Source organism: Anopheles coustani, chromosome 3 (assembly GCF_943734705.1).
Source record: "Anopheles coustani chromosome 3, idAnoCousDA_361_x.2, whole genome shotgun sequence".
Taxonomy (NCBI): Eukaryota; Metazoa; Arthropoda; class Insecta; order Diptera; family Culicidae; genus Anopheles; species Anopheles coustani.
This window is the reverse complement of record NC_071288.1, coordinates 45,440,481-45,458,039: the sequence shown is the minus strand read 5'-3', so window position 1 is coordinate 45,458,039 and position 17,559 is coordinate 45,440,481. Positions and strand designations below refer to the sequence as shown.

Genomic DNA, 17,559 nt, shown 5'->3' with positions numbered 1-17,559 from the left:
CAGGTGTTGCGGAACCGGAATTACAGACGTTGTCCGTGGAGTTCTGGAAGATTGGAACCGACGTCTCCGAAACAACCAACACCTAAGAGTTACCGAGGCTCGGTGGTAGGTGGGACACAAACACACATCGCACATCCTCCTGCCAGCCTCCGATGGCTGCAGGCTGGCATGCCGCAGAAAATAGGTCAAAACTAGGCCAAACCGTGCCATCGCGAGGAACCGAACCGAGCTCATGCAACTGGCGCGGACCCTTTTTTGCTGCAGAATCGCCCCCACAAGCATTCGGTGTTAAGTGTATGCGTGTCTGTATGTGTGTGTATGTGTATAGTTCTTTTAGGCTGCTATTTTCCGTTCCTTCCCACGAGGACACATATTTGAAGAACTCCAGCCTGGTTATCCACGAGCAGAATCCTCCGTGTGGCTCACAATCGGTGTTTGGTGTTCTGAGGTGCTTCTGAGTTCTGAAATGGTTACTAACGCGTGCGATATCTGTTGTCGAGCTAGTTTTGCTGTTCGTTCGTCAGTGTACTGGTGATTGTTTCGTGTCCCTATATCAATGTGTGTTACGCGCGCGGAAAGAGTTTCGAGGTTTTCGCGATCCTCGACCGTTTGGTGCTGCAGAAATTGAGCCTTCGAGCGAAGAGAACGAATTAACTTAGTGGATCACGGCTTATGTGCGAAACGGAGAGTGTTGAACAAAAATTTCGGCTAGGTGTGTGTCTGTGTGTGAGCGGTTTTTGAGGGACTCCCTCCCGGGCGGTGTGTTACCGTGTTTGTCCGGAGGGTGAGCGTTTAAGATGAACCTCGGAAGGTCCGGAGCTCCGGAGCGGTTCGCGGATCGATCGCAGCGTACCCTCGCCGTGGCGTCGATCAGTGGCACTTGCAGGCCAGTCCCTGCCCGCAAGTTCCGTGCCCAGCTGTGAAGCGGCCCAGTCCAGTCCTTCGCCCACCGAAACAAACAGGTCGATGCGCTTCCCGTGCCCCTCGTGGTCGTTGCTGCAGGTTGCCGCGGTGTGCGGTGGTGCATGAGAGAGGAAGTGCCCTTGCCCTATTACCCGTACCCGCTGCCCGCCGGCCCGATGGAGCTGGGAGGGGAAGTGTTTACGATGGGCCTCGCCCTCAAGCTGCAGAAGGTGCCCCCGGGGTCGACGGTCGACTTCAGCGACTTCCGCCGGGAAAACTCCAACACGGCCGCCTTCGTCAGCGACTGGGATAGCTATCAGGTGAGTTCGCTCGTCCTGGGAGAGCAGCGGAGAGGAAAGAAAAAAAACGCACCTCAGTCGGAACCCGCTCCATCTGCATTCCGCCTCACGGTGCAAACGAAATAAAATGGTCAATAAAAAAATATGCCAGCATTATGGTGACCCCATTCTCGACATCTTAGCCTAGCGGTGGTGGGGGTTTGGCGGGGAGGAAGTGGTAGTACGGTTTATGCATTATTATCCGTTTATTGATTGAAAATTATTATCGACATCTACATACGCATTCCAATGCACCTGGACCGGATGCAGTTAAAACGGGGTCGACTCGTTTGGAGTGAATACCAAGCCGTGCGCATGTATACGTTTCGTGTCCTGTATGTGTGTGTATGTATGTATGTGTGTTTGTGTATCCTGTGTGCTTCGAGCGTTGAGCGTAACGTGTTTGTTTGGACCAACCGAGCAAGCAATCACAGGCGAAACACGGATATATGCCGGACGCCCACATCGGTACTACGGTAGGGCTCGGGGTTCGAACGATGCTGGCCTCCCATATGCGGCTGGTCTCGGTCTGGGGCAGCTCATCAAGGGAATGCCCCACCTTTTATGATTGAAACGCCAGGTGAAGTTGATGAATGTGGGACTGGATTTTTATGCACTCATATGCCACCGATAGCTACAGCTTGCTGGTTTACAGCTGTACAAGTGTAGATGTTTGTGTATGTGTATGTGTTTCTGGGAGGGGGTGGGAAGGTTGTAATGATGGTGTACAGCGAAACCTCAGCCCGGCCATCGCATGGCCGGAGTGCTGGAACTGACTCCGATGATTTGTATTTTCACTATCTCTTTCGATGACCCGCGTCTCACCGCCGTCTCACCAGATGGTTTCACCGATCAATCAGGTGTGAAAATGGGAAAATACTAGTTCTTTTTCTTGTGTTTGTAGCTAAATAACAGTAACCCTGCGCCGATTTTCGGGCCAACTATGCTGTGCTCGAGATACGACTGTTTGAATGATGAACATTTTATATTCGAAAGTAGACAAACTAACGATATGTGGGCATGTGAGTTGCAAAATACCGTATTTTTCCGTGTATAACGACCCCTTTTTAGTTCAACAAAGGCCAAAGTCAGATTAAAGGAGTCGTTATACACGGGTAGTAATTTTTCGATTCTAGCTTTATAGCTTACCGGTCGATTTACATTTGGACGTTTCGAGACTTTCTTAACAACTTTGTGTATGACAGGTTTGTTGACAACTGATTGATTTTTTACTGATTCTTGGTATTCGCCTTCAAAATCACGCAATTTAAGCAACAAGCAAAGAGAATTTCGTATAAATTCAGTTTGAAGTTAAAAGTGATTGAATACGCAAAGTGAATGGAAATCTTGCGGCATAGAAGCATTTTGGATCACGTCTAAGCAGATCAACGATCATACAGTGAAGGTCTTTAAAACAGGATTACAATTGTTAAAATAGGTGAAAATAGAAAAAGTGTTTTTTTTTCATCAACATTGAATAATTTTTAAGAGAGTTCTTTATGCACGGAAAAATATGGTACATATTTAAAACAGATTTCTAGCACAGTCTATTTAGAATTTTAAGTTTTATCGTATAGCTAATACCCCGGCAGCCGAGCGGTAGCGCCGGTTAGAAAATCGGCCCATGATCTCAACCACCTCGACGACGTGGGTTCGAATCTCAACCGAGACCGGACCCTCCCCTGTACGAGAGGACTGACTATCCACGTACAACAGGGAAACAAGTCTCGTAAGCCCTTAACGGGCAGGCATGACTTAAGAGGTCGTTACGCCAAGAAGAAGAAGAAGAAGATTCTCTTTGATCATGGTTGAGGACGGTTACTTCAAGGTTACGAAGCCGCACATAAAAATTGTTTTTGAATGATTAATGCAATTTGTTATTGGTAAACTGTAGCCAGAGCAGTTTTTCTGGGGAACTTTCGAAAACTAATGTTGGTACAGTTAAGTATTTTTTACGAAAAGAATCATGTTGCATTTGTGTACGATTTTCAACCATTAATTAAATAGTAGCACGAATGTGGCTTAACAAATAAAAACAAACGCCAACTTTAGGTTTCGAGCAGTACGCCAAGCACGTGACGAAAATCGTTGAAGTAAACGTGAAAAATCCCCGCACTCACTCTGTGGTCTCGCAGTTGCACAAGTTACTGCCGAATCAAGCACAAACCGCAAAAGCATCGGTGAATAAATAAATGCCATTAAAAACTTCCACGGGCGTCTTTCGCCGTTGCGGGCCAACGAATGGGCGTCTTTAAGTCTCAGACCAACCATTTTCACCTACCTGTCGCCATTACCTACCTCGGCCCGGGGAAAACACACGGCCGTACACCGTTTCGAAGGGGGTGGGGTGGCGGAGGGGGGGGGGGGAGGGAGGAGAACTGAGCTGCGTCGGTGTGAGTGTGAGTGAGTTCACTCCGAAAGTCCATTTGTAAAAGAGACAGCAAATCGGTGGGAAGGCAAAAGGGATGACTCAATGTGTACGCGTGTGTGTGTGTGTGGGGCCTATCCTGGAGGGACGCGCAGGCAAAACCGACGAAATTAGGTCACCGCTAATTGGAATGTAGTTTTCCGTCTTGAAGGACATTTGGGTTGTGATTTGCCCATCGCGCTGCTTTTCCGATTACATTCCGGTGGCGTTTCTTGCCAGCCCTTCCCTTGGTTCCCCAGTTCCGGGGCCCATACGATTTTCCTATCCGCGATTTTCCTGTCCTTTCCGGGAAGTGGGAGAATTTTTCCCCCTCTCAGGTAAGGGTAGGAAGCAGTCGAAAGCGAAAGGATGGAGAAGGGGGGGAAGTGGTAAGCGAGCGAAGAATTGTACCACCAAGGCGCCAAGAATAGGTCCGTAAACAGCCGTGCAGCGGTGCCGAGCCGGAAGCGGACGGAGCAGAATTGATGTTGCTGTTGTTGCCGAGCAGCGATTATTATTTCCGCTGGGAAGTCGTACAGATTTCCTGCAGCGATACGGCACCGATGATGTGCCACATCACTAACACACGGGCACGGCCGGCCAACGGTGGCGGTGAGGCAGGGGCGGGCGGCTCGGTACGTCGATTAGTCGATGGCAACGGTACGGGTTTATCCCGGGTTTTGTGGGGCGCACTCTTGGGACGCAATAAATGATCGAACGGGAAGGATATTTTTATGCGCCCGATGGAATGTACGTCGATCAATTGTCCGCGCTACGCTGGGAGTTCCGTAAAGCATGATTAATTTGTTGTCCTTTCAAACGAAGAGACGAAGCCAAACAAAGACAAAACAGAAAGAGGGTTGATGCGGATAGCAACCGTAAAACTCTTGCATCATTTGGGTTGCTCTAATATGTTATGTCTTTACCAAGAGGGAATAGCAAAAGGAAAACTGTTATCGCGGGTAGAAGTTATCCAACAGTATCATTGTTTCAGAACTAATTTTTAATTCAACATTATTTATTCATTTCACTTTCTTTGATTAGTAAAAATCTCAAATTCACGAAAGAGATCATTATTCCTAGGTATTGTATCAAAAACATATTCATATAATTTAACGAAACAATCAGGTATCAGGATGTTTTTGAATCAAATTGTATTTCAAACCATACTACAACGGGTGTTATCATGTTGATGTTATGTTATTTCAAGCCCATTTGCTAATGCCTACCGTTTTTACTGCTACAATTCTTATTTGTTTACTATTTGTCTTAGGTGCTATCATAGTTTAATAACTGCTGTATCATCCATCCATTTTAGGTAAACGATACTGCTTGACTAGTAAACATCACGCAGGTAGCTAAAATCGCGCTAGGAATAACTAGTGCAAAGATATATAAAATATGAATGCACCTGAACTTGGCAGCGAAAGTCGAGGCGTAACAATCGATCGACGACGTTGAGACGACGGTGACGACGGAGTGACGTGGTTCGGACTCGTAGCTTGATTTATTCATGGTCGACGGAAACCACGAAGCTTTGAACTACGCAATCGTTCCCTGGCATTGGAAACGGATTTCGCCGAATGCTACGATAAAGTAGTAGGAATTGGGGAGCTGGGGTATAGTTCTGCGGAAAACTTTTCGACACCGCAGTGACACGGTTCAAGATTTTCCGTAAGTGGAAAACAACATTTAGCGATGCGTTTGGCCGTCGGCATATAGGGAAGCCGCGACGTAACCATGGCTGGTTACGTAATCGTTACCTGACGGTAAAAATCGTGCCAGGGCGCGTCAAACGTCAAAGAAGTAACACACGCACACACACACATACATATGAAAACTGTTTATCCCCTTCTCATTTACTGCTTCGCGCTTTTCCGGGCGGAAAACTCCACGAGTTTGAGACAGAGCGCGAAAAACGAAGCCAAAACGGTTCCCATGGTGGATGTCTGTCAATTACCGGAAATGCAGACCGATTCACCTAGCAAAGCTAACGATACATCAAGGATTCTTCATGCAACTCCACACTGAAACGGTGGCCATCAGTCGATCTGCCCGAATGGAGCAGCTAGGCGATGAGAAAACTGCTCGAAACGAACGAATTGTGTTTGCTCTGGTTTACCACATGGGGTAGATTTTTCGTTTGAAATATTTTCATTTGCCAGGTTGACTAAAAATCCTTCCTTCCAACTTCACTCTGCCGGTACTCTTTCCATCTTATCTGCTATTTCCGGAACTTCAGGCACTTCGAGCAAATAGTTTGTTTAGCCTTGAAGGGGTAAGATAACCTCAAGGCAAGTTGGTGGAATGAAGTGTTCAAGCGATAGTAAAACGTGAAAGATTTCTTAGAAGTTACTATCATAAACATTGAAATTGAATTATTGCTGCTGCATGTAGGCGAAATGTGCCTCAATTTTTGCAACATAAATTCAACAACGTCCCAAAATATCACTACCATTGTAGCATTTCGGTTCGCAAACGATCGTGGGCTGTTTCGCTCACGCGTCGGGAAGCATAATTACTGCTCCAATCCAGACGATAATTGAACGACTACCGATAAATCACTCTCCAAAGCCTTCGGATCCGCTTTAGGGGTATTATTGAAATTTAAAATTCAGCAATCATCACCAACCGATACGGAAGCATGGCTGAATGTGTGCCGGTGGTTTCATTTCTTTCCCATCACCGTGGGGCGGAATGCTTTTCACCCTAAACGGAAGCAAGAAACTGCAAAGAGCGCTCCTAGTCCGGAGCGTTGCATTGCCTTGCAGCAGCGAAGAATTCGATCGAATCGGTCACAAATCGGTTTCGATCGGTCGTACAACCCTCAGGATGCATCCCCCACTGTGGTGTGGGAGATGACATGTGAACGGAGGGAATGGGGTGGAAAGGTATTGATGGGAGAATTATGCAAAATTTATGCGGCATCATTCGCATTGCGGGCTGTCCGCTGAGGCGCTGCGGCGTCGGTCACGAGGAATTCGTGTGCAGAAAATCGGCCACAACTCGACGGAGGCCAAAGAAAGGAAATAAGGAAATAAGGTAGGATACGGCGGGGTACTGAGATACCGAAGAAATGATAGAGAGGATGAGCGGTCATTGGGAAAGAAGAAAAGGAAAGCGACGAGATGCAGTACGGAAAAGTATTGCAAATGCCTCGGTTTCGTCTTCGTTGTTTTTTGCGTGCAACCACAATGTTGATCGAACTTGCCGAAGTACTTTAACACATTATCGATCTTCATTCCGGCAGCAGAACCACGGTAGAATAATGATTCGTTAGTTATTTGTTTCGAGGCTCAGCGAACAGGCTTCCATGGCAGACGGCGCTAGCCCAAGGGAAGATGGCCGATTTTATCGCGCAAAAAGCGTGCTTGCTTCAAAGTTTGTTCGAATCGACTTCTTCGGTTAAATGAAGGATTGTAATCGAGCTCTCAGCACCATACACTTTCGGAAGCTACATTGTAAGTTGAAGTAAGGGGGGAGAGGCGTTTGAGCGAGCTGAAATTGTTCGAATGGACGCAAGAGATAAATTGTCCGCGATAAGTGCTATGTGTCGCAGAACCCAACCTAGTGGATAGTAATGAGCTACTGCTGTACTTCCTAGGTTTGCAAGCATGATTACTATCGATTTCATTGAAAGCAATTGGCAGTTGGCAGTAGTTGTAGTTTTGAACTTTTTAGATTTTTTCGATCTAGTACCATCAACCCTGGAGGAAACAATGTGACAAACGCCATTGATGTTATCCAATCTTATGTACTTAATATCACATCCAAAATCACACTATCGGTCATAAATTTAGTTGAGTTAACTTAAGTAATGTTAACTTTACTTCCAGTAAATAATGTATGTTAATGTTAAACGAAGTTAGTGTGATATGAGACTTTGCGTTTTGACGTTTAATATGTTCGTTATTTTACGTAGCAATTGTTAACAAAAGTGTTTTACACAATTCAATTAATATGGTTCTATTAATTCTAATCAACAACAGATAAGCAACGATATATAAAAATGTTTCCTTTTAATCTAAATGATCGAACTGTTTAGCTCTTTCAAAGCTGGTTTATTCCAGATGTTGTTACTAATCATTATTTTTTTATTTTAAAATTATGTGACAAAAAGTTTTGAATTTGATTCAAGTTTTAATTGTTCATTGGAATAAAAATATAAGTGAAGTACATCAATTGATTATTCTTTTTGAAGATCAATATTAATAGCTTCTGTATTAAAAATTTGATAGTGAGAGTAGAAATATTATTATCATTATCAGCCTATAAATATTACGAATATTTGAACGGTTGAACTATCTCCGTTTAATAATTTTCGTGCTGCTTTACTTTTGCGATGTTTTCGAAGTTTGATGTTTTTTTCGGCTTGAACCTTGTTTGACGTTTGAATAGTCCAACATTGACACTCGTGGGATAGGTTTCGATATTTCTGTTTTTAATTTAAAAACTATAGTTTCCAGTAACAACAACCACTTTTCAATGGGCTTGTGTTTTAGCATCTTCTGGCAAGCGAACTTTTATAACGCGCTCCAAGCAATCAAGTTCGCCAGCCTGCACTCGAGCGATGGCAAACAAATTTAAATTTTTATCCGGCATCCATTCGATCTGTTTTGATGGCGCTGGACGACCGTGGAACCGGTAAAAGTTTTATCCAATCTGCGAATGGGTAGCCCTTCGTTCAGCAGAGCAGTTTTCGTGTCCGAGCGTGGAAACCGATGAGGGAGGTGAGCGGCAAACTTTTCACAAACGAAACCGAGTAAATCAAAGCCCGTCCGCTTTACGTTCGCTTTTCCGATTCCGTTCCCAGACTCGAACACAGACACGGCAAACGGAGCGTCGCTATGGACGACGGGTGATTTTATTTCCCGTAAGAAGCTTTCTGTGACGGTTATCCGTACTTGGGCACGAGTTTTGCCCGTTCGCCGGACGTTACAACTGCCAACCCGAATTGCCAGAAGCCGGCGCTGGCCGACCTTGACTGTGAAATGTTAGCTTCTCCACTGCCGGGGGGTTTTCTTTTCCTCGCCTCCCTTCCCGGCAAACGATCACGTCACGATCGCGTTGGTTCGAGACGAGGGGTTTTAATCCATCACAGGACATTCGCGCAGCATAGTGGAACGAACGACGGATGCAGTTTCATATCCGCTCTTCCGACGACGTTTCAATCGCTTTTCGCTGGCGTAAAATGTTGCACAAAGTTTACTTGCCAATGCGACTGACAGCGAACCGAACGGTTGTGCTTGGTACACCAGGAGAAAGGGGCGGAGGGCGTTGTGCTCCACGTCGTTGAAATGAAATTTTTCTCCTAAAGCTGCCGAACCGACCGTCACTTAAGTGGAAAACTATAAAAAAGTAAAGTCGAGCTTTTTCAAAATAGTAAAAATGGGTTTAACTACAAACAAATAACAAACTGGTGCCTCTCGAAACGGATATTCTTAGCCTGCCAAAAAGATCACACACATACACACTCGCGCGCAAATCACCGAGTGGGAAGTAGAATCTTACTGTAAATGATTTATAGGATTGTCCTAAAACGACTTTTCCTGCTCGACCCTCATTTCCCATTTCCCGGACGTACGGTGGGGGTGTTGCTCTACCGATGGGATTCCAAATCTAATTTTAGCCCGTTTTTTACCTCTCCACCGGTGTGCATGGGTTTGTGTGTCTGTTGAACCAACTGCTCGATTATATGCCCGCTTGTTCGTGACGGATTTCACTGATGTTTTTTCTTTCTTTTCCCTCATTTTCTCTTCTATTCTTCCGGCTCACTTCCGGTACAGGGCGCGGATGTCGGTGGCAACGAGACGGCCGGGCCGTTCGAGGAGTACGAACTGTTCTACCGGCACTCGTACACGATGACCGCCGTCTACTGCGTCGCGTACTTCATCGTCTTCATCGTGGGGCTGGTCGGAAACAGTTTCGTCATTGCGGTCGTCTTCCGCGCACCCCGGATGCGAACGGTTACGAATTTTTTCATCGTCAATCTGGCGGTGGCCGATGTGTTAGTGATAGTGTTCTGTCTGCCAGCGACGCTGATGAGCAACATATTTGTCCGTAAGTATATTAGACAAAGGCTAAACTTCTTTGCCATCTTTGAAATCTGAACTTTTTGTTTAGTGAAGCTGCATCAGGTGTTACTAACGCGTTTGGACGGTTGAGACTATTACAATATTATTTCAATGTCACCACAAATTTCCTTCGCATCCACATTTTAGAAACCGTTACTACAGCTCGTTAAAAAAAAACTAGTAATGCATAAAGCAAACTTGAAACGAGTTTAATTATATTTAGTAAGCTGTTTTGGCTTCTATTTGAAACATTTACTACTTAAAAATTATTTTGAAAGTCATGTTTGAGTAAATTTTAAGGCTCAAACTAGCATTCATACAAATGTTACAAGTCAATTTGTATAAAACCACTATGTCACAAAAATTTAATTAACTAATCAATGATCGTACAAACCGAACTATTAACTCTTTTCATTCAAGTTACTTAACTTTTTTAATTCAAGTAGTCTGCACCCTAAATAAAGTCCAGGGATAAAAAGGCCTTTTGTTAGACATGCCCTATTGGTTTTAAAAATAAGTTTATGCTATTTACTAGTTTGAAGTGATGCAAATCTGGCTGCAGAATACTAAACAGGTAGTTTTTCTTCTATAATAATTCAAGTTGGGGGTGCCCATGGCGCAGCGGTAGCGCAAGGAAACACCACGCCACAGGTGTGGGATCGAATCTCGAGTCAGGCACCCTCCGGTATTACGAACGGCTGACCACCGATCTATAATATACCGTCTTTCGGTCACACAAACTCTCTTCGGAGAGAGGCCTTGTCCCACTAGGGGATGTCGTGCCACAAAAAAAAAAAAAATAAATAACTCAAGTTATTTCAAAAGTCAAAAGTTGTAGCATAGTTACCATCCTATTCAATAAAAACAATCACTTTTAATCGTCTTCAAGCATTATTCAATCAATTATTGAAGCCATCGATGCACTGCAACATGTTTGCACCCTAATAGATATTCGTTCCCTTTTTTCCCCGAAGGAGCGTTTGGGAAAATGGAGAATAACAGACGAATAAACGTTCCTTTCCGTGGTCGGTTCCATATTGCTAGCGAATAGTGCGCGGTGCTGCTGCTCCAGGCAACGATTCACGTCGACCACGTACAACCGATCGCTAATCACCATTGCAATATATGCACTCATCTAATTGGTTTCCATGGTCCAGCTCCGCGGGCCAATATTGACTCGGGCCGATGCTCGATCGATCGATAAAGTGCACCAGATATGGCTAGTGTCCCGTTTTTGCCTCAAAGGCGGAGTTCAAGTTATTTCTTGTTCCTGTATGTTTGTTCTCAATAAGGTACACACCGGCTTGGCAGCTTGGCTTGGTGAATAATATTTTCATTTTTCCCGATAAGCGCCAACTTACCCGAACGGAGTTTTAAGCCGCCATCAGGCTTGGGCTTTCGGATAGGGGGAGTTGTAGGAGTTTTGCTTTCAATAATCCGCAAGCCGTTGTTATAGTTACAGGGAGCGTGGAGTCCGTCGAGAGAAAGCACTAAGCGAACATTTTCTGTTGTTGTTGGGGAAATTTGTTCGTGTGTTTGCTTCGCTTGGAGAAAGTTTTGGTTTATTTTTGCTTAAACTATTTGTACCACTTGTGAAGCATGATCCTCCCAACAATCAAACAGTAATTTTCATTGCTGTCGAAAATTCGTTGCAAAAACCTTTTTTTTAAGCAATAAACTACATTCCTTTCAAACATTTTGTATGAATCATGCTCTAGTTTCAAGTAGCCAATAAATGAAAAAGTTGATAAAGAACAGGAATTAGATTGCAGTACAAAGCAAATAATGTTAATCCCGATTTTATTAAATAATTTTATCAACATAATGGAGGCGCATGGTTGTTCAAGTCATTGCTGGATGGAGACGCCTGGTGGTTTGTACATTTAAAAAAAGAACTACATCACTGAGGAGTGAAATACACATATTTTAAAATGAGGACAAATTCAGATTGCCTATACATCAACCTTCCAATAAGTAACCTAAACCAGCATCTCCGTCCGACCTTCAGCTTCGTGAATAAAAAGAATAACAATGCCACAAAATCCATTACAGTTGGGCATCTGGTGATTGGGGAAAAAACTTCAACGGCCTGATGGGATGCACTTGCGGAAAACTCATTTGCCTTCAGTACCGCTCGTTTGTGGTGCCCTTTTAGACTTTCGTTTGATTTACGGTACGGAGTAAAAAGTTGGAAACTTTTCCGGGAGCAAAAAAAAAAAACGTAAGCAACAAAAAAATAAAACAAAAACTGGTCCAAAATTGAAACTTTTGCAACTTCACACACGCGGCCAGTGGACCTCTGCCATTGCCACACATGGTAAGCAGTTCCGGGGTACTGTTCCGTGTCACTGCTGCTGATGGTGATTTCTGTGGACAACGCATTGACGTTAGAAAACAATTTGAACGCTGTCATTGCAACCAATTAAAAAGACATTAAATTCACTGACTCAGCTCCCCCCAGGCTAACCTCAAATTTCGCACATCCCTGTCGGAGGGGAAGAAAAATAGTTTCACTAATCCAACACTACCCCGCTTCCAGCTCGAGACGGTCGGGTACAAAAACTAATTAAATTCTATAAATCAGTGTCTGTCTGGTGTTTGCCCTTCAGACGCAAGCAAATTTGTTGGGCTTGATGGGTGTTTTTTCCGGATGTAAAGTTTTTTTGGGGTTTTGTTTAGTTTCCAAAATTTGGAAAGCGTGATATCCTCGTTTAGCGAACGGTCTACTGTTTTGTCGTGCCTAAACGATGTGCATTTCACGTTTTGAATAAATTTTCTTTTTCCTCAACAGGAACAACAGGATAGTTGAGGGACCATTACATTGTGAAATGTATCCGATAAATCACTTCGCTCTTTTCCCCCGACTGGATTTTATTACATAGAACTATCATAAATATCTCTGTGTATTTTTCCATGCTTTCAGTTTAATTTAACTATCTATCTAACTCCTAGAATATGGTCTATTAGGTCGGTTGTTTTAACAGAAATCGATTTTAATTTATTTGATTAATCATCCGTAAAGATTTTTTTTGTATTCCATTTAAATTTTTTCTGTTATAGAATTGTATTTTATATCGGGTTTATTTGGCAAACCAATAGAAAAGGTGTAAATATTCATTCCAACTATCAATGATGAAAATGATGAGTAATAAAAGCATTCCATTATGTTTCCAATACATTGTTTATAATCTTTGCCCCAAGCAAACGTGATGAACGTCTTCTAAATATTGTTAACATGGTTAAATCATATTTAATCTTGCTTCTATCGGCCAAGAGAAATCTTCTCCATCAAGCTTACCTGCACGAAAAGGTGGAAGTACAATTTTCAAACGATAAATTGTAGATTGCTGTCGGAACGCATGCGATGCACCGAATTCGATTTCCTCCACTCAATGCGACGGAAGGTCAATAGAAAGCAGAAATCAAGTTCAGCCAAGGTGATACCCGACAACGGTATAAATATGTCAAACAACCAAAGTACATATGCATCTATTGGATCCCAGAGTGCAAATTTCCTTTTCAGAAGCTGTCTTGAGTTTTTTTTTTAACGATATGGAATGAATTTTCAGAGCCAGTCTTGAACTTACACCTAACTCCAACACCTCGGTTTCACAGCTGCGGATTACATTGGAAAGTTGGAAAACAATGGCTCTCATTGTAGTTTGTGCAAGCATATTTGTAGCATGGCGAGCATTAGCTATGTAATTATTCGTTGAAAAAAGTTAAAATACAACATACTTTCAACAAGGAAAAAGCGCTAGTAGGGCACAAGAGGAACTCAAGCAAATATTCAACCTAAGGTATCAGGATTCTAAGAGGCCAAATAAGTTTCCATAGCTAACCACTAAAATAAATTGAGAGCCACTGATTGAATCAACTTTCTTCCCCCTTCGACCGGAGTATCGCTTTTCGTCATCCAATGTAGCTTATTCACCTTTGCAATACGACGAATTCGTGAATAGACAACCAACTGAATATCTGCACCAACTTCGTGCGACTCAAGTGTATCTTGGTGCATATTTGTATTCTATCGGTAACGAATGTGTACGCTGCTACCAACAATACACCAACAATGAGGACTGACATGTATGTCAGAAAACTTTATTCGACGTTTGTTTGGCGCGAAATTTAATCTTTGGAAAATACAAACTTTGGAATTTCATACATATCAACTGCCTTTACTTACATGAAACTTATGAAGTCTGCAATATGCTTTGGTCATTATACTGAACATTAAACAGGAGAAGAAAGGAGAAGAGTATATACCGAACATTGATTGGTTTTGTTTGTTTCTGTCGTATAGAGAAACAGTTAGGCATAGTGAAATTAAAGAAATTGAAGGATGATCCACCCTTTGATAACATATAAAGTGTTTTGTGATTTTAAAATTTAAGAAATAGTACAGATTTGTTGAAAACCTGCTTTGCAGAAATTTTAGCCTTAACGACTTTGTCGTAGATAAGATATTTTGTTTTGCTATCCGATCGACTTATTCGTGTTCGTCAAAAAACGAGCTTAATCACTACTCTTGACTACCTTGAAAAACTATCCAATAACTGCGGAATTGTGGACACAAGAAGTGATTATATATTTTTAACCGCTTCCATGTGCAAAGCAGTCATCATAGTCATCCGTCATGCAATGGACGATTTGTCCTCGCTTTCCCAAGGCTTTGATGTGTATTGAATCGTAGGGCTAGCGTTCACCGGTTTTCGGTTCGTTCGTCCGGGAATCGACTTTCGGGATTCGACACAGCCATAATTAGTCGCTGCGATGCGAGCTTCCAACGGTATCGAACGCTTTGTCAGTCGGCCCCAGTTTGCTATTTGATTCATCCTCCTGGACGCCATGTGTGTTTGTGTTTGGCTGTTGGGTGATTTTTAGCCATTGCCATTATCATCCCCCTTCCCCTCAGAACGTAGGAGGGATTTAACTATCGAATTAATACGAAAAAGTTTCCACAGTCTAGTGAGCGATTTTTCATTGCATTCTCGAACCATTAATCTCACTCGTCGTTGAAGTGGGTGCATTCTAGAATTGGTTTGCTGTTGGGATTGTTTTTAAATCCTTTTAGCGTCTGCATACCGCCCACACTTAGAGCTAGTCTTGTTTCGCAGGAACAAGAAATGCTTTCTCCTATAGAACGATTTCCGTTACAAATGATGGCCGCGATTTGTAATGCCACACGCGAACCTTCGACGGTGTTGAAGGTGTATGTGGTTGTTGCAATGATTTAACTTTCCCTCCATCCTGTGAGTGTGCTTTTCTTTTGCGCACTAAACTCCGAGCGATTGGACGCGCGCCCCACGTATTACAATGGTGGCCGTTTAAGGGAGCTCCGCTTTGTTTTGCAGATCGATCGACCACAACCGGTCGCTTGGGATGGGCGGTGGAGAATGCACCAATCCTTTATTGGTGTTGCGGTTCTGGTGCTACCCATCCCATTGTTCGGCCGACACCGAAGCCACCACAATCCGTTACCAACTGGCTAACTACTGTTACGCACTGGAACCCGGACCGGAAGCGGATCGGAAATGGGTGCTCCTGTTCCGGTTGGACCATCACTCGGAACCGCACAAACAGCTAACGCACTTCGATGGGCGCAATTAATGGACTAACCGGCTGAATCGATTGATGTTGCCTCCGCTCGTGGGAGGAAGTTTAGAGTATGGTGTCGTTTTCGTTTTCGGCTTTCTTTTCCAATGGCGATTACGGCACGGAACTGCGCCGCGCCGGCGTCGGTTGAGTGTGGTTGGAAAATAGGCAAAACCGCTTTGCTCGTCACTCGACCGACTCGGTAATGGAGGACATTCTACTCGGCACATTGCGGCGTGGTCAGCCACCGGGCTCTGGCAAATCCGCAAGGTGTATAACAAACAGCGTATAGAAATATGCACTAATCGTGTAAGTAGATTTGTCGGTCGGGCGCTAGTTTTTCGAACAGAATCCTTTCTATCGGAGGTTCGCGGTTCTAGTTGCGGAACGCACCGTCTTACAGGAGGTAAATCCTTCCTATTCGTGTTTAAGGAACGCTGGCGCAATATGCTCCACATGATAAACATTTTTACAGGGCTTTCGAATACTTTTAAAAAGTTTGCAAAATCTAAACCTCATCGAAACAGTTGTCATCGAAACATCGTTTAATAATACCAAATTTAACACAAGGGAATCACAAAAATTGACAAAGTAGTTTTACGGCCAACCAATTAACCAACGTACCGAACCAATTAATAAACGTACCGCAAACAAACGGATCCTAACCTGCATGATCCAAGTATAGAGATGTTCGAGTTTGCGTTTTGAGAAAAGATTGTAGTGGAGAATGTTAGGAATTGTACCAACAATAAATATTAAATATCAAAACTATATAATGTACCTGGCCTTGCATAGTTTAGCTAATCGTTTCTCCTACGCTAGTACAACCGATATTACAACACAAATAAGGGTGTTGAGGATAGGTTTTCAAGTTCGTGATCCCATTGTAGTGCTCTGGTTCTCCCTACACCGAGCTGCAAAGGGGGTTCATAAGTCCCGCATGGGCGTGTATGTGGTTTTGGCTTCGAACACCGTTCTCGGAAAGTACCGCTGTCAGGGAGCTGGGTTTGGCGGAACGTTGTACGGAAACGGGAAACAAATATGGAAATTATTTTCCGGTCAACGCACCAGCAGGAAGCTGGCTGCAAAAATGGCTCTGACCAACCACAGATGAAGGATTTGCTTTCTCAAAATTTTACAGTTTATTTCGAACGGATAATGCACAAATAGGCTTCGTATATTACGTTGCAAACAGTTCGTCGAGGGAATGTCTACTTTTGACGAGAATTGGTTTAGAAACGAACAAAACCGCATAGAAAGGAGAGTGTGGAAAGTTTGCATCTGAAAGCATTGTGCAAAAAAAAAGCAAGCTGCTAAATCAATGTGTGCATGTTTGTATGCATTCTGGCAGATTGATACGCTGCAGGTAAATATGCTATTTTTATTGCAGTAATGAAAATTTCATTGTTCCCGCGTCTGTTGTTATGGTAATAAGCTGTCACTATCACTTACCGCTGATGAGTGAACAAAGTAACTCGGATGATGTAAGTATGTTCCAATTTTCAAGGTACTGTAAAATTGGAACATACTTACATCATCCGCCCAATAGGTTAATTTTATGAACATGTTTTTTTATTACATAACTGACACGGCATAAACAGGGGCATTGAAAAGTGCTAGAGTTTAATTTAGATGAACCGTAACGGTTTAGAAAAGAAGAAAATAAATAGTTACATAAATTTCGTAATCGAAAAATTATTTTAGTACTTTGTTAAAATGTTTGTTATATTGAAACAAAGTTTCCTAGTGGATAATATTTCTTTTAAATTTGTTGTAAATAATTAAATAAATCAGTTCCCCTAAAAACCCGGGACACTAAGTTAGTGAGTAGTCCTTTACCTTTCCATTTATTTTTGGATTATAAATAAAGTTGGCGTAAACTTGAACCAGACTGGAAGTCATTCCCGGTAAATTCCAAAGATCTGCCATGTCTTCGGGTAGCGAGAGCTTTCCAACAACCATTCGATACGCTTTAAGCTCTTAATGTTGTAGTGCAACCGGTTTTATTTTTTTAGTCTGCAGTGAAACGTGTCATGCGATTGAATTGTGTGATGTCGTTAGATAACACTCGGAGTTTGTGACGTGTTGTTAACTCACCGAGAGTAGAGACCTTCGGTTGACCGCTTCGGTTGATCCCATAGAATACTGCATCAGATTTCGACACATTAGTAGACCATTATAAATCGCTGTCGTAAAGCAGGATCGAGCTCGGATTACGTTCCCTATCGCTACGGGCTACGGG

At 43.2% G+C, this 17,559-nt stretch overlaps 2 protein-coding genes across 2 annotated transcripts in view; one reads left to right on the top strand and one right to left on the bottom strand.

Annotated features, from left to right (window-relative positions):
• Window positions 1-3,298, bottom strand: part of LOC131259314 (protein SEC13 homolog) — a 59,883-nt gene extending 56,585 nt beyond the window's left edge. Inside the window, exon 1 of the mRNA XM_058260772.1 lies at window positions 3,289-3,298. The gene's annotated coding sequence lies outside the window, so the exon portion shown is untranslated. The remainder of the gene's footprint in view (window positions 1-3,288) is intronic.
• LOC131259312 (neuropeptide SIFamide receptor-like) overlaps window positions 1,083-17,559 on the top strand; it is a 104,916-nt gene continuing 88,439 nt past the window's right edge. Inside the window, exons 1-2 of the mRNA XM_058260769.1 lie at window positions 1,083-1,223; window positions 9,435-9,708. Coding sequence (XP_058116752.1) covers window positions 1,107-1,223; window positions 9,435-9,708 — 391 coding nt within the window. The 5' untranslated portion in view covers window positions 1,083-1,106. The remainder of the gene's footprint in view (window positions 1,224-9,434; window positions 9,709-17,559) is intronic.